At 38.3% G+C, this 24,631-nt stretch overlaps 1 protein-coding gene across 2 annotated transcripts in view; it reads right to left on the bottom strand.

Annotated features, from left to right (window-relative positions):
• Nucleotides 1–24,347, bottom strand: part of nkain2 (sodium/potassium transporting ATPase interacting 2) — a gene marked incomplete at its 3' end in the record, with an annotated part of 169,568 nt that extends 145,221 nt beyond the window's left edge. For both annotated transcript variants that reach the window (XM_084432703.1, XM_084432704.1), the window contains exon 1: nt 23,487–24,347. In XM_084432703.1, coding sequence (XP_084288829.1) covers nt 23,487–23,540 — 54 coding nt within the window. In that variant the 5' untranslated portion in view covers nt 23,541–24,347. The remainder of the gene's footprint in view (nt 1–23,486) is intronic.
• Between the last annotated feature and the right edge of the window lie 284 nt (nt 24,348–24,631).

Below are 24,631 nucleotides of genomic sequence, written 5' to 3'. Positions count from 1 at the left end.
ATCAGCAGAGCTGAGCATCAACCTTTAGTCGACATGCTCCTTCTGAAACGACAGTAAAAGGTCATGAAATAACGCTAAAATTATGTGTGAAACATCTACAGGTTAAAAGGTGTTACTGACAACACCACATTTTGCTAGGTAGAAGTAACTCAACTATGTCAAATTACAGCTCTGGATGATATTATCAATTCTGCTTGACTGCTCCAATTAGACATTGTATAATTGTAAGATAAAGAATATATTGTGTGAAATACAAAGGATATGAAAGGATCATTCCAGGTTTAGCTCAAGTTAAAGCGTAACTCTCGCCAAAATGCATCCTAAGGTCTTTTTGTTAATCTTCCCTGAGGCAAACTTTCATTTAAAAGCATAATTAGAATGGAAACGCCACTTTTAAGTTTGACCGTATTTTCGTTTTCGGTCAAATTGCCTGGTGAATAGGAGTGCTTGGGGCACTACTATGATAGCATCAAAATAACTATTTTTAAAACACTAAGAAGGCTCGACACAACATGAAACTTTGCTCAAGTGTCACCAGGGGCTCTTCACATGAACTCGAGCATTGAGAACATTGTTTGTGTACACAGAGTTTGCTAAAAAGAAAAATTTTGAACAACTCACTGTAGACGTTGGTGTTTCCGTCCTCCGGCATTTTGTCAGTCAAAAATAGTCGATCTCTGAATGCGAATAAACTGACTCTGAATTTTAGTTTTGTTTCTTATATGAGGATCCTTTTTTAAATACAAGGTCAATATTGATTTTCACTAATGACAAAATAACAAATTATCCGTGAATTTATATGGAACTAAGCTTTAGGAGCTTTCCATCTTTACTCTCCTCCTTGTTACGTTGCATTTGGAGATCGACTATATACAGACCCTTTCCAAAAAATTTGAATGTCATGGAAAAGTTTATTTATTTCCATAATTCCATTCAAAACGTTAAACTTCCATATAGATTCAGGGCCCACAATTTAAACGATTTCAAGTATTTTGTTGTTTATTTGTACATAATTTGGGCTTCCAGCTCATAAAACCCATGAAAACAGGATTGCAAAAAATTTGAATATTACATGAAATCACACAGTAATTACACAGTGATACCATGGCCATTGAAACAGGTTTTGGTTATTTTGGCAGTGTGGGCAGGTGCAAATCCTGCTGGAAAATGAAGTCAGCATCTCCATAAAGCTTGTCTGCTGAAGGAAGCATGAAGTGCTCTGAAAATGTCCTGGTAGACGGCTGCGTTGAGTGGACAGCACAGTGGACCAACACCAGCCGATGACATGGCTCCCCAAACCAACACAGACTGTGGAAACTTCACACTGGACTTCAAGAATCTTGGATTGTGTGCCTCTCCATTCTTCCTCCAGACTCTGGGACCTTGGTTTCCAAATGAGATGCAAAATTTGCTCTCATCAGAAAAGAGGACTTTGTTCCACTGTGCTTTATTAAATCCAGAGTCAACGCAGCCGTCTACCAGGACATTTTCAGAGCACTTCATGCTTCCTTCATTTTCCAGCAGGATTTGCACCTGCCCACACTGCCGAAATAACCAAAACCTGGTTCAATGACCATGGTACCACTGTGTAATTACTGTGTGATTTCATGTAATATTCTAATTTTTTTAAATCCTGTTTTCATGGGTTTTATGAGCTGGAAGACCAAATTATGTACAAATAAACAACTAAATACTTGAAATCGTTTAAGTTGTGGGCCCTGAATCTATAATCTATAGAAGTTTAACGTTTAATTATGTAAATAAATAAACTTTTCCATGATATTCAAATTTTTTGGAAAGGGTCTGTATATATATATATATTGTATACATAATTTCCACTTTTTCCTGGAAGTAAATGGGGCCTATCCATAAACATTACAATTTTGCTTCAATAGTACAGCCATAAGATGTAAACAATATGTTAACATGATTTTTTAAGTAAAAAAATAAAATACAATAAAAAAGTGTACATTTATTTCTGATTTCACAACTTTGTTGAGACTAAACTCACAGAAGTCTTTGCACTTAGTACACCTTTCATGTGGAGAGATGGTCTCGCTTACCAAGTGCCTCTTTGACTTGTTTACTCTCTCTCTCTCTCTCTCTCTCTCTCTCTCTCAGGCACACACACACAGACACAGACACACACACGGTAATAAAGCAAGTGAGAGATAAATTGTGCAGAGAGATAACAGATCAATCAGTCCTGAAGGCTTGACAGCAAGGGACAGTTTGTCTTATTTCCAGCCACCCTCAAGCAGTCAAGTGCTATCAACTCCTGAGCTGTGCTGAGCTTATCCGGGACGCTCAGAGCTCTGGCTCTCTCTCTCTGATTGTCTCACTCTTCAAGCCTGTCTCAATCTCCTTCATCTATAGTTTCCATCTCCTTTGCACACGTTTCCTCTCTCCCAACTTATTCCCTCTTTCCACCACTTCTGTTTGACCCCCAATATTCCTTGCTCTTGTTCTACCTCCACCACTTCCACTCTCTCTCTCTCTCTCTCTCTCGTTCTCTCCAATCATCACTTTGTTTGTTACGTCAAAAAATGTATCAGATTACAGTTATATTTTGTCAAAAGGGAATACTACCAGGATTACAATGGTTTCATACAAAATTAAATAAATTAGTATTTTGACATAATAACGCTATATTGACAGCTGATGACTCACATAAGCCACCTACTGGTGCATGCACAAACAACACATGTCTCCAGTTGTTAAATACGATGCTGTCCGCGTGGAAAAACGGTTTCATGTCATGGAAATTGTGCAGGTATTTCCCGGTAATGTTATTCTCAAATACACTGCAGTCAATACATTGCATTTCCTATCTGATATGGACAAACTGTAAATCATTAGAAAGATTTAAGCCTCTAGCTTCGATATTGCACCACTGTTTATATATAAAACTATTGCAAAATAGGCAATCGTTTTTTATATTTTTCGAATGGAACAATATGACACACATTCAATCGCGTCTGCTCTATTGGAGTTCACATGGCTTCACTTATCAGCTTACATTAGTGATTTTGGTTGAGAGGTGTGCGCATTTGGAGAAATATAGATTTATTTAACATGTTTACTTCATATTTCTTTATACAGAATATAATTTCCATTAATTATCCACTGAATTATGCGATCTGATAAGCTTGAAACAGCGCACAGAGCGCGGTGTGTTTTCTTTCAGGTACGCACGTTATGAGTCAGAAAGTGCTCATTCACATCTAATTATGTGGTCATAACTCCTGCCCTTCTAAATGTTGACGTCCTGTACACTTCCTCGTTCTGCTATAGGTTTTAACTGAATGAACAGTTTAAATGCACATTTAATATTTCATTAGGTAGCCTATGCCAAATGCTGCCAACAGACTAACTGCAATACTACAGTAGATAAGATTTGCAGTGATTTTGACAATTACAATGTATTTTTTAGCTTTCTTTAATGTTAACATAATTCAGTGCATCCGTTCTTATTATATTTGCTTGAGAAAAAAAATGCTAATTTGTATTCTGTATAGAAAAATACAGAATACAAATTTGCATTTTTTGCAGTCAACAAATCAACAAACAATCAAAGTATCTCACTAATGAAAGAAATAAGTATCTTATGCTCATGTATTTATTTAATCAAAAATACAGTAAAAACAGTTATATTGTGAAATATTATTAGAATATTAAAATAATTGCTTTCAATTTTAAGACTTTAAACTGTACTTTATTACTGTGATGGCAAAGCTTGAATTTTCAGCAGCCATTACTCCAGTTTACAGTGTTGAATAATCCTTCAAAAATCATTCTATGATGATTTGCTGCTCAAGAAACATTTCTTATTATTATCAATGTTGAAAACAGATGTGCTGCTTATTATTTTTGTGGAAGCTGATACATTTTATCACGTCTTTACTGTTGCTTCTGATCAATTTAATGCATGCGTGTTGTGGCTTCACAAATGCTTTGCTGCATACCTCGGTTGTAACGAGTGGTTATTTCAGTCAAAGTTGCTCTTCTATCAGCTTGAATCAGTCGGCCCATTCTCCTCTGACCTCTAGCATCAACAAGGCATTTTCGCCCACAGGACTGCCGCATACTGGATGTTTTTCCCTTTTCACACCATTCTTTGTAAACCCTAGAAATGGTTGTGCGTGAAAATCCCAGTAACTGAGCAGATTGTGAAATACTCAGACCGGCCCGTCTGGCACCAACAACCATGCCACGCTCAAAATTGCTTAAATCACCTTTCTTTCCCATTCTGACATTCAGTTTGGAGTTCAGGAGATTGTCTTGACCAGGACCACACCCCTAAATGCATTGAAGCAACTGCCATGTGATTGGTTGATTAGATAATTGCATTAATGAGAAACTGAACAGGTGTTCCTAATAATCCTTTAGGTGAGTGTATATCCGCCTAAAGAATGACAAAAGAAGATGAAAAAACAGCAAATTGAACTCTACTTTTTTTGCTACTGTACATTTATGACTTCATTTTAATTCTATGTAAACAACCGCTTCGCTTGACCTCACAACAACAAAATTTGCAGTTCTGTTTCAAATGGGGGGAGATTCACACTGTGAATATCAGAGTATATTTATGGTCTCCGACCTATTATTTTAGGAAAAAAATAAAAATTATAACAAAATTGCTTTATTTTTCTTTATTTTTTTGGCTTAAATGTATGTAAGCACTCAGTCTTCACTTATTAAAAAAAGTCCCCCAGTGTGTCGCTCTTGTAAATGCAACCTGCATTCACAAGTCCTTGTGGTCTTTTAATCATGTACTCTAAATGCATGATAATTTTCCTCCATCAACAGTTTTCTGACAGTCTGACACCAGTCACGACCTATAAAACGCCGTAAACGCTAGCGTCCGTAGGCCGTCTAGTAATGAATGTGTCAGAAATTTTGCTACTTAATTACCAGTCATGGAAGACCGGAGGATGTGCTATTGCCTATGAACTCGTTTTGGGGGCTGCTTAGCACAGACATGTACAGATTACAGAGCGAAACTCTAATGACAATTCACAAGGCGAATGGGAATTTGTCCGGCAAGGAAGGCTTTAGAGAATAGAAGACTATTTAACTCTTTATTTCACCCTCTATAAAATTAGATATACATAAAAAAATTTTTTTTTTAATTCTCACCGTTAAACACCTTCAAATGGTCAATGAACTGATAAAACCTTTGAGCAGCAGCTGTGACCTTTCATTTCATAGGTCAAGCAATTAAATAAATTAAACAGGAAGACAATATTGACCCGCTCCTGTCAAGCCTACCCATGAGGGTCACAAGGGCATCAGCTTCATTCTCATTTTCTGCAATTACTCATGTCCATGTGACATCGCCCAGGGTCAGCACATATTTCCCATAAGTGAAGACTCTATTAATGTCAAGCCCTAAAATGATGATCAATAATCTACAAGTGCATCCTCAAGAAAACGTTGAGTGATGCTACATTACACAATGACCGTTTAAAATTTGTGGACAGAATCCAATTGTCATCATTTACTCACCCTCATGTCGTTCCAATGAAATACATTCTAATGCATACAATGAAAGTCTATGGGGTCCGTTGCCCTTCGAAATGTAATCTTTCGTGTACATACAGGTTTGGATCAACATGAGGGTGAGTAAATGATAACAGAATTTTTATGTTTGGGTAAACTATCCATTTTATGATAGCAAACACATGTACCATTATTCAGTTCCACACGGCTTACACAGCTTAGTTAAGCTTATAGAGAATACCAGAGAATTATGTTAAACAGGGTAAACAAATACAGCATTGTACACATTCTCATCAAGCAAGTCAGAAACGTAAAAAAAAAAAAAAAATGGTTGAAGTTTGAAGGCGCAGTCACACAAGTCTAAGCATATGAAATCACTTCAGATTTTGCAAAAAATATGGACTACAGATATTGATGGCACAAAAATATTGATATTGATGTGTTTTTTTTAAACAAATTATATAATAAATGGTAATACATTTGTAATGAGCCAAAAGCTCCATCTGTAACATTTAAAGGAGATGCTCTACTATTCACAGAATTTAAAATTTGTTGTCTGTAATTAGCTTGTTTTGGGAGTTGTGCAAAAAAACACTGACTTTCTGATCTACAAAAAGCCTAATTTACATAAAAATTAGGCATGTTTGAGCTTAAAATAACATCAATTTAAACATGAGTGCCTAGATGACCTGGATTGCAGTTGTTTTGCAAATATAATAGTGTTTTTACTGAAAGTGGTACAACTGTTTAGCGAATTCACCCCAAAAGCAAGAGACCATAAACCATCCACTGAAACAGCTAATGAAAAGAAAAATACAATATTTTCTTTGTGACTTATAAAAACTATTTTTAAAAAAGTCACACTGAATACAGTAATAACAGAAGACCCCAAATACTACAAAACATTGGTCTTTCTTGACGTCTACAAACCACCAGTCACTTCAACAGCAGTAACTATGACTGCTTTCCGCATCTAGAAACTATGACTGCTTTCCACAAAGGCTACCATTTCTTTTCTTCCTGCTTAGTATTATTAGAAGTGAGGTAAAACACCCAAAGCATCATGAAAAATCCATTATTCACTCTCACAAACTCTGAAAGCCTGAGAAGGTGTTGTATGTATGTCCATTTTTTAGCCCAGTAGCGACAGTTGTACCTGCTGACAGGGATGCATACGTCTAATCCTCGACAAACTGGGACAGAATGACAGAGCGACACTGATGTGTGGCGTCCCTGTGAGTATCCACCCCTATATTCAACGCTAGAGTCATGTCTTCAACTTCACGAAACTCACTGTCACTCTTGCTGAAACTCCCCACCAGTGGGAAAAAATAAAGCCAACCATGCCACCTCTGAGACTCAAGATACAACCTACCTTCTGGCTACGCCTGCCACTTCTGAAAACAATTCTTACACTAGTGCATTATCACTATAATAAGGCACAATAGGTACAAAGAACAAAGGTAAAAATGAATTTATTGATTATGTAATATACTGTATAAACTAAATTGAAGCATTTTGGGAAATTAAGTGCTCTTCCAGCATGGCCCATAAAACAAAAAAATATTTTCTTCTATATAAGAAATATAATAAAATGATGGATTGGTGGGTAGATAGATAGATGGATGGATGGATAAAATAGCAGAACAATAGAACAATGGATGGATGGACAGACGAACAGAAAGATGATAGAATGTTGGATGGATGGATGGATAAAATAACAGAACAATAGAACAATGGATGGATGGACAGACAAACAGAAAGATGATAGAATGTTGGATGGATGGATGGATGGATGGATGATGGATAAAATAACAGAACAATAGAACAATGGATGGATGGACAGACGAAGAGAAAGATGATAGAATGTTGGATGGATGGATGGATGGATGGATGGATGGATGGATGGATGGATGGATAAAATAACAGAACAATAGAACAATGGATGGATGGACAGACGAACAGAAAGATGATAGAATGTTGGATGGATGGATGGATGGATGGATGGATGGATAAAATAACAGAACAATAGAACAATGGATGGATGGACAGACAAACAGAAAGATGATAGAATGTTGGATGGATGGATGGATGGATGGATGGATGGATGGAGGGATGGATGGATGGATGGATGATGGATAAAATAACAGAACAATAGAACAATGGATGGATGGACAGACGAACAGAAAGATGATAATGGGCCCTATTTTAACGATCTGAAACGCAAGTGTCAAAGCGCAAAGCGCAAGTAACTTTGTGGGCGGGTCTCGGCGCTGTTGCTATTTTCCCAGCGGGATAAATGACTCTTGCGCCGGGCGCAAATCTAAAAGGGGTTGGTCTGAAGTAGCTTCATTATTCATAGGTGTGGTTTGGGCGTAACGTGAAATAAACCAATCAGAGCATCATCTCACATTCCCTTTAAGAGCAGACGCACTTTTTCCTTGGCGTATTGCTATTATAGCGACGTGCTTCTGTGGAGGGAAAAGCGCGCTTTGCGCGGGTGCAAAATAGGAATGAAACATGCGTCGGTGTACAAAGTCAATTGCGCTGGGTGCAAGATAGGGCCCAGAATGTTGGATGGATGGATGGATGGATGGATAAAATAACAGAACAATAGAACAATGGATGGATGGACAGACGATAGAACGATGGATGGATTGATGGATGGATAAAATAACAACAATAGAACAATGGATGGATGGACAGACGATAGAACGATGGATGGATGGATGGATGGATGGATGGATGGATGGATGGATGGATGTACAGACGATAGAACGATGGATAATGGATGGATGATAGAATGAAGGATGGATAGAACGATATAACGATGGATGGATGAATGGATGTACAGACGAAAGAACGATGGATGGATGATAGAATGAAGGACGGATAGAAAGATATAACAATGGATGGATGTACAGACGATATAACGATGGATGGATGGATGTACAGACGAAAGAACGATGGATGATGGATGGATGATAGAATGAAGGACGGATAGAACGATATAACAATGGATGGATGTACAGACGATAGAACGATGGATGGATGGATGGATGTACAGACGATAGAACGATGGATGGATGGATGGGTGTACAGACGATAGAACGATGGATAATGGATGGATGATAGAATGAAGGATGGATAGAACGATATAACGATGGATGGATGAATAGATGTACAGACGAAAGAACGATGGATGGGTGATAGAATGAAGGACGGATAGAAAGATATAACAATGGATGGATGTACAGACGATATAACGATGGATGGATGGATGTACAGACGAAAGAACGATGGATGATGGATGGATGATAGAATGAAGGACGGATAGAACGATATAACAATGGATGGATGTACAGACGATAGAACGATGGATGGATGGATGGATGTACAGACGATAGAACGATGGATGGATGGATGGGTGTACAGACGATAGAACGATGGATAATGGATGGATGATAGAATGAAGGATGGATAGAACGATATAACGATGGATGGATGAATGGATGTACAGACGAAAGAACGATGGATGGATGATAGAATGAAGGACGGATAGAAAGATATAACAATGGATGGATGTACAGACGATATAACGACGGGTGGATGTATGTACAGACGAAAGAACGATGGATGATGGATGGATGATAGAATGAAGGACGGATAGAACGATATAACGATGGATGGATGTACAGACGATAGAACGTTGGATGGATGGATGGATGTACAGACGATAGAACGATGGATGATGGATGGATGATAGAAAAGGACAGATAGAACGATGGATGATAGAACGATGGATGGATGTACAGACGATAGAACGATGGATGATGAATGGATGATGGATGGATGATAGAATGAAGGACAGATAGAACGATGGATGATAGAACGATGGATAGATGTACAGACAATAGAACGATGGATGGATGATGGATGGATGGATGATAGAACGATGGAAGGATGGATGCCAGTAAAGCCACAAGGAAACTTTTGGTTTAATACACCTCTAGTGAAGTTCTAGGCTATTAGCAAGTTGAGATCTCAATGTAGCTGGACTCGCTGTAGCGTCAGCAGGACACAGAGAACAATAATGGCAGCTGACATGCCTGACCTTTCCCATTAAAAGAGCCTGGCTGCCTCCACATCTCATTAGCCAGCTCAGCACCTCGCTCTGTGACTGAACCCAGCAACTTCAGCCACCACTCGTTAATTCATTTATGCCCATTAAACACCTCTCTAGCTCTCGTTTCTGGGGTTTATATATACAAGACATTTGTGTGTGGCTTTTTTTTCTTATTTTACAAACCTGTTTTTCTCCCTCAATCTGTCTTTCTCACGCATATTCACAACAAAATGCGTGTGCGGTTTATCACTGATTATACAGGCTTATGCTGTTCCATGTGACACCTTGGCAGGAAATGAGGGGAATTATTTATGTATATATGCATAGAAATGCAAATGTGCAAACATATATTTAAGACACATAAATCACAAAGAAAACATGAAATAGTTCAGGAGTTGTTTGGGGTCATATAATTATCTCAAAAACATCTAAGAAAGTATATTAAAAGGATGCAGTACATTGATCAGAAGTGACAGTTAAGACTTTTAGATTGTTAAAAAATATAATCAAATAAATGCTATATTTTTTAACTTTCTATTAATCAAAGAATCTTGAAAAACATCATGAATTCCACAAAAACATCAGGCAGCACCACCATTTTCAACATAGACATTACTAAGGAATGTTTCTTGAGCACCAAATCAGCACGCAGGTATCCGATGGATGATCCGCTAATATTTAATGTAAAAATTACATTTTAAAATCTATTAAAATAGAACACAATTATTTTTAATTGTAATATTTCACAATATTACTGTTTATACTGTATTAAGCATAAGAGACATATTTCAAAAACATTTCTAATCTGACCCCAAACTTTTGAATGGTAGTGCACGTATGTTTTCATCTTACATCTCAAAATATGAAGAAAATTTGTTAAAATGTACCAGATTCTATTTCTAACACATAGACTTGCCTTTTATATTATTGGTGGCATGGGCAGTTTAACTTCCTGTCACGGGAGAAAAAGTTCAATCCCAATAAATCTGAGTGTAAAATGACACGGCATGGCATTTTACGTTTTTTGACGGACGATTTTTTACTATAAAATGAAAAAGATTGTTTCTTTGAAATCCTCCCTCCGCAGATTCTTTCCCAGGGGGGCGACAGACAAGCATCATAAGCATGAGGAAATCCATCATTCCTGACCACTTCCCCCAGTTCTACAAGGTCACTATGTCGAAACAGGCAGTCTGACACTGGCTCTGTCACCTCCAATGCAATCAGAACTTCCCCACAGCGGCGCACAGCTCACAGGTTTCAAGGAAATTATATTTATGAGTGGCAGACAGCGATTATTTTTTCACTGACACCAAGAACAATGCCACTAAAATCCTAGCAGGCTGACTCACAATCATCGTTTGTTTGAGATTCCTAAGATGGGGCGCTTTGGGTATTACGAAGAGACATCCCCAAGTGACCTAATAAATGATGAAGCAGGTTTATGGAAGAAAAAAATGGGTCAACAGAAAAAAGCAGATTCGTGAATGTGTAAGGCTACTAGTGTTAAATTACTCTTCCCAGCAGGGCTTGACAGAGAGAGCATTTGGCTCGCATTTGCAGCTAAAAGAGTCTAAATCTGCTAAGGGGTAATAACGGAACAACAGTTTTTAAAAGTGACTTTTCACTATTAATTCCGAATTTGCGACAGCTGAATGTAACATTTTTGGCAAGCCAAACATGTCAGTCTTTGAGTAACATGTAATTTATTTAAAGGAAGGTTAGGCAATATCGGAGAGGCTAGCAATAGCAAGCTAGGTTTGAAAGCATAATATCCCACCCTCCCTTCAGAGTGTCCAAAAGACATGAACGCGCAACAGCAGAGTCTGATTACCTCATGTTACCTCATGTCTCAAAGCACAAAACATTTACACACTTACAACTTACAGAGCTCTTACTTGTACCACCTGACTGCTGCAGATTCATTTCAGCATTGATACTGTTGACATAGAAACACAAAAATCTGAGTCTGAGGACGTCTCAGACGTAAAACGTCATGGGTTGCCATCTCGGAATTACAGTTATGACATGGCGTGAACGCAGCATAAGCTTGTTGTTTTGGTTCAGGAGCAACTATAAAAGGCTGTTGCTGTTTGTTTACAGCACTCGGTGACTGTCCACAACTCTGCAGCCTTACGGAACGAGCTGATGTGTGATGTCTGCGTGAGATTGGACGAAGATTCTTTCGAAAACCACTTCTATTATTGATTGCTATCAGGATGCAAAAAGAGTTTCAACCAGTATAACAAAAAGTGTTAATAATTTTTTTTTTTGAATTGTAGGAGTAAGCGTCAAAATTGTTCCTAGATTAGGAGAGTAAGATGCTACATCCCTGTTGAAAAAAAAAAGCTTTAAAACCAGCCTAAGCTAGTTTGTTGATCTTAGCTGGTCTCAGAAAAAAGAGGGTTTTGGGCACTGTCTGCTGGTCAGACTGGGAAACCAGCTGGTCAACCAGCTGAACGACAGCTTAAACAATCTAAAACCAATCGCAAACAGCTTAGGCTGGTTTTAACAGTTTGTAAGATGTAAGATTACTAGGGTCTTAGAGGTAGGACCTGAGTAAAAGTCTCCATTTGCTTAAACAACTCAGATAGTAAAGAGATCATAATGCTACCGTTGAGACATACATACAATCTGAAGTAGCGGCCCTACTGTCAGTTTAGTCTTAAATGGATTTCTTAATGTTGTGCTAAATGGTATATCTTTAAAACATAGGCTAGCTCAGCGCCCTAGGGTGTAGCCATTGCGTTTGAAAATTTAAGCATACCTCCTACCAAGCACAGAAGCAGTCATGACGGCTGAAAACAATAATTAAAGAATAGACTACTGTATGAAGAGAGAATCTCAGCATGGCTAACTAGCTGAGCTGTCGACACTAGTGTAAGACTGGAAAAACTGGAAGAGAGTGCAACTCTTTGAGAGAACAAAGGAAATTAACATTTGTACTCACTCTTGTGCACCATTCGAGACGCAAGTCTCACCTCAGAATCATCCTAATCTACATCTCTTTCCCTCTTCCCCCATTCCTTCTCTCTCATGCTGAGATCACCAAAATTCACCCAAGAATCTATATGTTTGTCTATATGTATGTCTACATGTTTGGTATCATTTGAAATGTCTCAGTGCGACTGGTACAAATGTCTCATTCCCATAGAAGTACACCAAAAGGTAATAAAGTTCTTAAGAGTTTAGAGATAACTTGTACACAGAGGAGGGTGTGTCTTCCAGGCAAATGGCATCCTGCTCCCAAAAGGTGTAAACTCTGAATGCAAATTCCCATTGTTAGCAAATGTTTCCATAGCCCTTTTCACACAGCGCGTTGATCCCGGGAAATTGGTGTAAAATTGCTAGAGTGTCTTCTGTGTGAAGGCAAACACGTCCCGGGATTGATGCTCTTAAGAAAGTTTGTGTTCGTCATCAACAAAGAAAGAACGAAAAAATGCGTGCAAACTAGAATGAAGCAGAGACCAGGGAGCTCCTTACTATCCTTGCTGAAGCTGAGATCGTTCGCCAGCTTTGTGGAACAGTACGCGATGCGTTAGTGTACGACCGAATCCGGAAAAAAATGCTTTCGTTAGTAAAAAACCAAACAATAAATCATTAGTAAACCAAACATGCTGCGTAAAAAAATCCACCAAGTGCACGACTACAATGGAAAAAGCGGTAGCGGAAGATTAGACGGGGGCCTTTCTACTAGAGATGCGCGGATGGGCTATTATTTCATCCACAACCGCATCACAAAAATCATCATCCGTCCGCCATCCAGCCGCACCAACGTTTTTGACCAATTTTCAAAACCGCACCCGCCCGCCATCCGTTGATTTGTGTATACATATATTTTTCATTTGATTGGTTCAACCGCCCGCCACCCGCCCGAATTTAATTAAAATATTATTTTTCGTCACATCATCCGCCCAATCCGCGGTTTATCCGCGGAGTCCGCGGCTGTGACCGCCAACCGCGCATCTCTACTTTCTACAACACAGTCTGACGTCACGTGTCTTTACGGGATCTTTACGGGATGTGTGTGAACGCACGCACAGATTCCGGAAAATCACTGGCAGTGTGAATGAACCAAAATCAAACATTGTCCGTGTATTTTCCGGAATCTCTGTGTGAAAGGGGCTCATGTGAAAGAAGTTTCCATCTATATAAAGAAATGCAACAAGAGGCTCAGTGCGATTTGTAACTCAAATTAGCCTGTGATCTACCTTGTTGCTAAAGCCTGTTTATAGCTCAGGAGAGTTAAAAAATTAAATAAGTTTGAACTCCAGCACACCACCATCCGACCTTGGGGACAGCAGGAAGGCGTTATCAATCACTGAGGGAAGTCAAAAGCAAAAACTATCAATTTGTCAGTTCCACTTTTCAAGCCAAGCCTAGTGACAAAAATCAGCATTTTAATTTATCTGGTAAAAAGTGTGCCTAATACAGCTAACATATTCCATAAAGGCTTCTCTTCCTGTGCACCAAGAACGTAATTACATTTGCACACTGTAATATGAAGCCATTGGCAATGGCCTGAGGCACATTAAAGCACGTGATCTGCCACCGTGTGCCCTGGCTAACAATGCCTTCAGTCCCCATAACCTGCTTCCATCAAAACCGCCTCATGTGGACACCACACATCTGCTCCTCTCACTCTAATAGCTTTGATGGAACCTTATATTCCTTTAAGAAGTGAAGGAAATTACGCTGGACTCCAGAGCCCTATGGTGCCACTTACTGTGGCTATCTTCTCTTAACAGACAATAATGTCACCTAAATAGACTAAATGTGGGCATGTGATTGAATTCTCTATTATCATGACACATAAAGGTGATTTTGTTTGAAAAAGGATACCAGACCCATTATCCTGTGGACTATCCATCCATCCATCTTTAAAATTTAAATACATCATTCAAAACTTTCAAATAACATTTTACTTACATGTCTTGAAAAACTTTGCTTTTCCTGAAAAGTTATATAGTAATGAATTTCTTAACATTCATTTGAATTCTAATTCCTTACATTCACATTTAAATGGCAATTCTGCATCCTTTTTAGCTTCGAATGCAATTAAAATTCAAAAATGAACTGGTTAAAAGACCTTAGTTAACGAGAGCAGGTGTTTCCCAGACAATGTTCAAAATAAAGAAGGATGGCTATATAGTATGTGCTAGATATGGGCTTTGACCCGAACAGATGCGGAACAGCCCACCTCATCAGCGAGAGCGGTTCTTCACCTGAGCCACACCACGATGACAGATCACACGTCAGGACCGCCCTCGCAGCGATGGAGACGTCCTTGACCAGGCATGCCATCGCAGTGTAAGAAAATCTCTTATCATGTTACGATATGCAGAGGCACAGTCGTAATCAGGCTAAGTGCCATGCTCAGGCGTGAACCCTGCTAAAATGCCATTCCAGGCAGTCACCCATAAAACACTTTATGGAAAGTAAAGACCAATCTCACTACTAAGTATCGATCGTAAATTATCGTAACATTTGCAGGCAGTCAGCAGAGCGATATTAACCACTGGAAGTTATCAAAGGGTGTGTGTGGCTGTTCTGCTTGGACATGTTCGCATGTCTTGTAAAGCAGCTATTGTAACCATCTTCAGATTGGATTACATGTTATCTTCATATTACAGCTACAGCTACATGCAATCATAGTTTAAAGGAACAGTTTGTCCAACAAATTATGATTGGGTCATCATTTACTTTACATCATTAGTTTCGTTCCAAACGAGAATGACTTTATTTCTTGCTTGGTGAACAATTATGACAGGATTGAACTATCTCCTTAATTTATGAAACTGAAACAGTTCTAAAGCAAGCAAGAACTGGATAGCAGTAAGCCTATGTATACGTTGAAGGTAAAGGCAAACAAAGAAACATTAAACCAAGATTTCAGCTTGGTTAAATATTTATGATTCCTCTGGCATCAAAAAGCACTCACCCTAAAAGCTTTTCTTGTAACAATATGTTCTCAGGAAACAGCCTTTTGGATTACAGGACTGAAAGCTTTAAACAAGAGAGTTAATACATTATCACACCATCACTTTACAAACACATACGGTACTAGTACTACAGTATCATGATGGTATATATGGTCACCTTATTCGTTAACCCACGAATTTAATTCAGTATAATTAACATTTATTTTACACACTTAAAGCATTTTCGTATTGCATATTGAATATCGCATTATTTATCAGCATTTTTCTTCGATATGGTACAGCCCTAGTGTTAAGGGCTATTGATCAATTAAAATTAAAATCACTTTTTAAGAACTACAACAAACAGCTGGTAGGAACTACACAACATTCCTCCCGGGTTAGTGACATCACCAACCCTAGAATTTACATAAACCCCGCCCCTGGAACACGATTTATAGATTATCAAGACAGAATATGCTAATCAATGAGTAGAAGATAACTACACATAAGCTACATAAACTCATCAACAAACCATTCAGAAATGTCCTGTTGTCCATGTTGTGACTTCTTCTTGAGTCTCTCCATCTTTCTGACTTCGGTTTGAACATAAAAGGCTAAATGTCTGTGTGAGGTAAAACGACACAAGCTGTTGAAGCTCCGCCCTCTGTGCCGGGAGCAGCAGCTCATTTGCATTTAAAGGGACAGACACAAAACGGTGCGTTTTTGCTCACCCTCAAAAAGTGACAACTTTAACATGCTATATAAAAATATTTTGAGCTAAAACTTCACATACACACTCTGGGGACATCAGAGACTTATTTTACATCTTGTGAAAAGGGCATTATACCACCCCTTTAAAAACTCACTCCGGCTTAATCACATTTCTTTGCTGCAAACAACCAAGGAAGGTGACGCCACAATATCATACACTAAATATATTCTCATCAACAACATTATCTGCACTCTACGACAACAGGTTACAATTGACATATTAAGCATGAAGCAGGATAAGGCTGTGACCTGAAATATTTATTTTCTATGCAGATGCACTAGAATGATTATTTCTTTACAAATAGAGCTATTCAAATCATCTGGTGAAATTGTTTTCATATCGCAATATAAATCGCAGAAAAACTAAATAACCGCAATGTAGTTTTTTTTTCCAATATCATGCAGCTCCGTACCTATGACTGAGAATATAGATAATCACAAACTCTCAGTTTCACTTCAACTACGCTTGAGAACACATACAAAGCTATGTAGCAAAAATGCTTTTATTCACAGCAATTCCACTGCCCTGCCTCGTTTCGTTCTGCTGAAGCACATAAGCGCCTTTGTCTCTATTCCCAAGGGATCACATCCTCTAGGCTCTACCGCTGCAGTCAGGTAAAAAAGCTTCTGCTGTGGCAACAACGCAGAGGATTTATCAGACAGGCGATACAAAAGTGTTGTGGGTATTCATATTTCCAGACAATAACGCAAGGGACTGTTTATTATTAGATCAAAAACTATAGGCAACCGCATTAGGGAGAAGATGTTCTAACAAAGTTTGCTGAAACACAGCCAAACCGCAAAAGATGATGGCTTCATTCCCAGATGCAAAGTGAGGTAACTTTACCGTAAAACGACTTTCACAAAGTGGCCGGATACAAATTGTGGCCGCACACCGCCTGGAGTGGTGGTGAATAATTTGAATGACAGCAGCAATGACAGGCAAGCAGAGAATGGGTATGCTGTCAATCTAACAGTATAATTAATGGAACTGATTACACAGCTTGAATATAACAGCACTCACGAGTCACGAATGTGTTGAAATACAATAAAACATGCATTTAAGATGCAGTGTGGAATTTCTGCAGCACTACTTAAAAAATATAAAACATGTCAACAAAATTAAATGTATGTTTTATTCTGTCATACTCACCCTCATGTTGTTCCAAACTTGCATGAGTTTCTTTCTTCTGTATAACACAAAAGAATACATTTTGAAGAATGTTGGTAACCTGACAGTTGACGGTAGTCATTGACTTCCATTGTACCGTCAACTGTTTACCAACATTCTTCAAAATATATTATTTTGTGTTCAACAGAAGAAAGACATTTTGGATGAACTATTCCTTTAACAATAGGTTTTTAGATTTTGGCAATAATAATGAAAGGGATAAATATAAAATTCACATCAGGACGATAATTAAATGATTTTAAATAAAACTTTGGTAACACTTTACAATGACGTTCATTAGTTAACAACATTAACATTAACTAATAATGAACTGCACTTATACAGCATTTGTTAATATTTGTTAATGTTAATTTCAACATTTACTAATACTTTATTAAAATCTTGTTAACATTAGTTAATACACTGTAAACTAACATGAACAAACAATGAACAGCTGTATTTTTATTAACTTACGTTAACAGCAACAAATGTACTGCTCATGGTTAGTGCATGTTAGTTAATACATTAACTAACGTTTAATAAATAAACCTCATTGTGAAGTGTTGCCATCATTTTTTTTTTAAAGAAAAATCTGATTAGTTTTCACAATCACATGTTGTTTTTGTTACATGTTCATACATATTTAAATTAATATATAGAATATTTGAATATTTGGTTTAATTATAATTTTTTCCTCACCATCTTAATTAGTTTCATTTCAATTAGATGGCATTTTTATAGTGCATTTTATTAAAATTAATACCATACATTCTAAATAAACTATTAATAAAATACTGTGTATAAATGTATATCGCATCAAACATAACAGAAAAGGAACAGATTTCTCAACACCAAATAAAATGAATAAAATGAACAAAATTAAAATGCACTCAGTTCATCTTGTAGATGAGCCACTTGAAAGGAAAATGAATCTAATATTGCTAACTTTCTTATGAGATCTTTCTGATCTAATGCCAAAGATTTTTTTTTCTAAATCATTTGTATTCTCCGCAACCTGTCCCGAAACAGCCATTAATGTGATTTGTGCACTTTATTATGTGAACGCCTTGGTTGGAAAGGCTTTGCCAAGAACATAAAATGCAAATTCAAATCAAATATATTCAGAAAACAAAACCAGCCAAAAGGCATCATGATACACATAATGTATTTCTTGTACTGTTCTGGGCTTTGACGGGTCAATAGGGCAACTATGAGGAGTCTGGATCCTCCGTGTTCAGCTACTGGGCAGCATTCCAACATTTATACCTATTGTTGCTAGGAGACATTCCCGCTAATGTTTATGGCTTGCCTCAATCAGATGGGAACCTGGCAAATAGCGTGCAGCCCAGCACAGGTATCATCACTGTAACCTTTTGTGCTCTGAAATCTCACGACTACGAAAGAGGCATCCGGGCCGGGAAAAGAAAGGTTAATTTAATGCCAAAAGGAAAGAGAAACGCCTGAAAAATGTCCTGCAGCAAAGACTTATTCCCACCACACCTTTGCAGCAATTGTGTTTATTGGTTTTGTTAAGCTGGGAATGATTTATAACATTTGAAAAGCCATTAATTCTTTCTGCCTTTTTAGATTTGGATTGTGGTGTGGAGAAGCCAATTCAATTCACTAGCCAAATATCAAGGACTTCTTTTCCCAGAAAGGCAGCTCTTCAGTTGCAGTCACAAAGCCAAAGAGCTTCAGTTGTTCGCTGTGCTATTCTATCTCTATCCTGCTTCTCAATCTGGCATTCTTTGTAATCAAATTCATGAAAATATTAGCAAACAAATCTATATGATTCAACAGTCCAACTTACATAACACATCAATGGATTTACACCAAACATGGTGGGAAAGGTTTCCAGTCACAGGCTTTTTGGCATTATTCACAAATGTTTTATGCGATATTTAAAGGTTGTGCACAAGTTGAATTCGCAACTTGTTTGTGAAACTGATGTCACCATAATAGCCAATTAGAACATATTTCATGTTTAATTTTCATGTGAGTTTGATTACAACCAATGATATTGCAAAGGAGGGCTATTTGTAGATTGATGGCGAAGTACTGTATACAAAACCAAGCGATCAACAAAATGTTGCACAAAAATCTATTTACATGAAAAAGAGCTGGCACTTGTCGTGTGGCAATTATGTTGAGGTGTAAAAGAGAAAGTTTACAAAAAAGCATGTTAATGCAAGTTTAAATTCATGGTGAACAAAAACATTCATTTATACATGGCAGAGTTATGGCATCAATGCTTTGATAAGACAGAATGTAAATATTTGGATTAATTATGCAAACGGCTTCCGAAACCATCTGTCAGTTTTGGAAAATCAAGGTCAAGTCGCAAAGGCATTGCACAGCAATTTAGAGCAATACTCTGCCAATGTGATTGTTGTGTTTGGCAAAGGATCCGTTTCCATCTGTACGCTAGGAATCCGTTTACTTCTAATCTATTAAAAAAGCAGAGTTGTCGCAGCACTTTTACATGCTTACGGACGAACTCAATCATACACAATACACGGCATTAACCTCAAGAAAATCTACATTTGGCAAATCACCTGCATTCAGGAGAGTAATTAATTTCCAGAACACAAACCTTTCTCCTGCATTCAGCTGATTACGATGAAGGAAAACAACAATTAAACCTTTGTCTTTGTGGTGTTCAAAGAGGAAAAATGACAGCAGACATTCATACCTGTCGGAAAACAAAGCAATTATAGAAATGTGTAGTGCCAGGTGTATAATATTTAGAAATAAACTCAGTTCATGACCTCAAGAACAACAGGTGTCTGTCAGTCTCTGGGCAATATGTTATTCGCCAATGAGGAAACAATCTAACAAGTAATTTTGCCCTTTTTTTCTATTTACCCATTCTATTACTCCCAAGGTAACATTTATGTTAACAATCAATCTTGGGTTTATTTGGCTAAACATGTATATAATAAATTGTACATTTTCAATGCCTAGTGCATCTATTTCTGTAGTTGAATGGACTTCGATTTAATGTGTTACTTTAGTACGATTAATTTTTTATTTTTTTTAAATGCATAAAAATGAACACATTTAATCATGGTTCCTGACTCTGACAATTCAACAGGCAACTTGCCAAATCACACTTACTGAAAGCCGACAGTACGAAACGAACAAGGACAGATGGACTAACTCCGAATGCATTATGGATTGCTGTGGACTGCAGGCCAATGATAGACAATTAAAATAAACAAACAATATATTGCCTTCTAATGTCTATTCAACTCATCTGCCACAATAACATCTTTGAATTATCCTTATTCAAGAGGGCTTTTCTTAGAAAACATTGATATATGTGATTAATTGTGATTAGGTTGATTAATCATCCAATTAATTCAAACAAATTATTTAAATAACAAAGAAACAGGCTTGGGGAATAATATTAATGACATAATCCAGATCGTTTTTTGACTATCAACACTAAATCTACTGCATAGTTTTTTCTGGCCAAGTACTGCCCACTTAGACAGAAAAAAAAGCCTTCTGATGAACACGTAGGATTACCAACTGTTGTTGATAAGTGTGTGAAGGGGCAGATAAATATAAAATCGATGCAGCCACAACAACAGACCTGCATACAACAAAGTGGTAAAACGTTCCAATTATGATGCTTCAGTTTCCACAAAAGCTTACAGAGATAAGGAAATTAGAGCAAAATCTGAGAGAAGCACATGGTCAGAACTTCCCTCAAGGACATAACAGATCATGATAAGGCATGTCTAAAAGAAAACTCTTAAATAATTTTATGTTCCAATGCAATGAACTAGGGGTGTTATTTATATATATATCGTTATCATGAAATAAATGTACTCCTAGCGTTATCCGATTTTGGTCATATCGCCCACTCCTACCATAAACCCTGCAACATTAGGAGCAATCTGCTAACATGTAAACAAATCTTCCTGACTGACAAGTTCTCTTGCGGGCAGCCAATTGGAACGGGCGGATTTCACCAGCTGCATTCATCTTAGTATACATTATGCATCATAGGGAGGCTGTCGGAAGCTGAAGCTAAGAGGACAGTTTGACAACGGTTATCAAGTTCTTCATCAGCCATAACAGTCAAACTATTTTACCAGATGTCCTTCGTGTGAATGCATCTTTGAGCAATATCCATGAACAAATCCCTTGAGTATACAATATTCCTTTCTTTGTTTCCATGTCAGAATGTTGGGCCTCCAGGCCAGACTGTTAGACCACAGGCATTTATACATGCCAGACACAAAAACCACCAGCGAGAGAACTCTCATAAATGCTTTAACTATGGACATTTTATTTGTATTATTGCCTTAGGCAATAAAAACTGCCTGGTGATTTAGCAGAGCTGGGTGCATTATGCGTTTTCGATAGCCATTCCTGGAAGAAACGGGTAACAAAGCTAGAGGAGGAAAGAGCTTGGACAAGAACTTTCTTTTTTTCACAACTCTGACACTACATGCTGATCTACATGCCATCTTTGGTATAAAACAAAGTTGTTGGAGGAAATGAGATCAACCCAGTATACAGTATCTCACATAAGACCCCAGTTTATCTCACATAATAAAATGTATGTATTTTTCCACCACCTTTTCGTGCCACAAATTTTTTAGTGCTTAATTGGACAACAGGAACAAAACATTTGCAATACCAACAATGTGTTTTAAAACCTTCCAATTGGCATCCCAGTTGAGCTCAGAATGAACTATCTCGCAGAATAGTAGCAAACATTTGGGAAAGGGGATTGGAAAAGGTCAGAGAAACAAAAAAGAAAAGAGAGGACAAAAAAGAGCTCAGATCAGTGCACCAATAAAAAAAAAAAAAAAGTTTTACATCAATCAGCACAAAACCCACCCTAATTCTAAAATATATACAAAACAAAAAACTCCTAAGACAACGGCTACTTAAAAGTAACTTGCTCGCCTATGACATCATCCAGCTCAAACTGTATGCTAATGACATCATCCCGCTCTAAGAGCGACTTCTGGTCATGAACACTGAGTAAGGTCTGATTAATAGACACCAGGTGGTGACATCAACCACTACAGCTGATTCTTCGGGTTAATGACCTGCGTGATACATTAACCTACACACGTCCAGTTGGATTAGTGTAGTCACGCTTGCCAGTTGTCATGTGATCTATCACACACGTCTGATTCATCATCATGCCAGCTGGTTGGCATGCCGAGACTGTTGCTGCCCACTATCCATTACTGTAACTGAAAGAGTGATTCAAAAGGTGTGATAGAGATAGTCCGGGAAGAGTTTACTCGAGAAACTACTGTTGTTGTACAAACACCAGACTGAAATCATCTTTTTAAATGGGACTGGATTCATTAAATGTAGAATTCTAACAGTTAAGCTCTACAGAAGCAATAAGTAATCATTTTCTGCTTTAGTAGGTCAATGAGACTTGGCTTAGCATCTTAAACTTAAAACTCCTAATTGGCTGTCACGACCCGTGGTAGTGGGAAGATAAGCATAAATGATAGTGGCTCCAGGCTAATGACACAAGCCCTGCCTATATGAGCACCATCATCCCTCCGGTGTAATATAACGAGGCAGGGTTTCCACATATAGCCCTACATTATTTCCACTAAGATTACCCATGGCCACATACATCTTAGTGCCGTATCACTGACCACTTGTCAGGTGGACACTTGGGTTCTTGAGTTCTCGGGTTCACTACAGTATTTGCACAATTACAAGTGACATCTCTATAAAATCACATTAAATAACAAAGCACTGTTCCAGTAACCAATTCAGATTAAAAACCTCTGAGAGTAATCTGAAAGGTTGTAGGTTCAAACCCCTCTATGAACTTTTAGTCCAATCAGACTGCTCTGAGTCACCTGCTTTTATTAGAAAGTGATGCTGTAATTTAGTAATTAGTAATGAAAGATCTTGGCTGGTAATCTGAAAGGTTGTAGGTTCGAATCCATAAACTATCACCATCACCGCAGGTAGAAATTACTTAAGCATTATCACTTACCAATTGCATGCCACATATAAATGCCAGCGTGCATCTACCACTGCAACAGCCCATCTTGCCCTCCTTCGAGTCCGTTTCCACGTGGGTCGCTGTAACTCCACAAAATGATGCCCAGGCAACGGGTTTAAATGGATCTTTCTTCACTCCAAACGCGATAGACGAATCAAATACGCCCTTCCGATGAAAGCATCCCAAGCACTCCACCGTGTAGGGAGAAGATGTGAAGAAAACTGCATGTGTTTGTTAGAAAAGTAGAATTGAGGTGTAACGCAAAGTCAAAGAGACACGGACAACACTTCCCTAAGTTAGTGGAGAAATAACGGTATCTCCAAATCCAGCACTGAAAGACATGTCAATGTGATCTTCCTCGGGTCCGTGTCTGAGAAAACAAAGCCACCCAGTGTGGTTTACGCTCTCATTGCTCCTCCCTCGCGAGAAAGAAACCGAATTAACACGTTTTAAACAGCTATGACTCGTTTTCTTTCTCTGGAAGCCGCGACGCGCGTGTTTAGTTTTCCAGCAGGAAATCCACGGGAATGGTGATATGAGGACAATAATCCAAGCGCGCGTCCTGCAAGAGCCTCTCAGTGCAGCTCAAACGTATCTTCTCGGATCCCTCAACTACTATTGGTCCCTTTCAGTGTTAACTTGCTCAGTCCGGGTGTAGAGGAGGACAAAGAAGCGGCGCATCTTACACCATCTGACGCTCCAGATTGAATGAAGCGCACGCGGCGCTGTTCTCCGCGGGGATGCGACTCGGTTTGTTTCTCACGCAGCGGCTGGTGCTGATGCTGTACAGAGCTCAGATGAGGACCTGGACGTCCCTCGGTGCACCGGATGAGCTCTCTGCTCCCTCTCTCAGTGGGCGTCAGAGCAACGCGATATGGAAATAATGACTGTGTGGAGTTGGGGGTCACTCGTCAAGATGCAGATATATAACGGGCTCGGGCTGTAATTGCTTCAATCGCCCTCAGGAAATTCCAGGTCTGAATTTAAACGGCTCTCTCGGGTTTCAAAGTCTACAATGAAAAAACACGCTCTAGTTAGAAATATAACTATTTGTTTATTAATCTTCCATTACTGTTTCTGAAAGGTTCTTTTGACGAGATAAAAAGTTTATTTTCTACAATACCGTTTTTGCTGAT

This window comes from Rutilus rutilus (genome assembly GCF_951802725.1).
Source record: "Rutilus rutilus genome assembly, chromosome: 15".
NCBI lineage: Eukaryota > Metazoa > Chordata > Actinopteri > Cypriniformes > Leuciscidae > Rutilus > Rutilus rutilus.
Note: the sequence above shows the minus strand (reverse complement) of the source record. Positions and strands in the feature narration are given on the sequence as shown.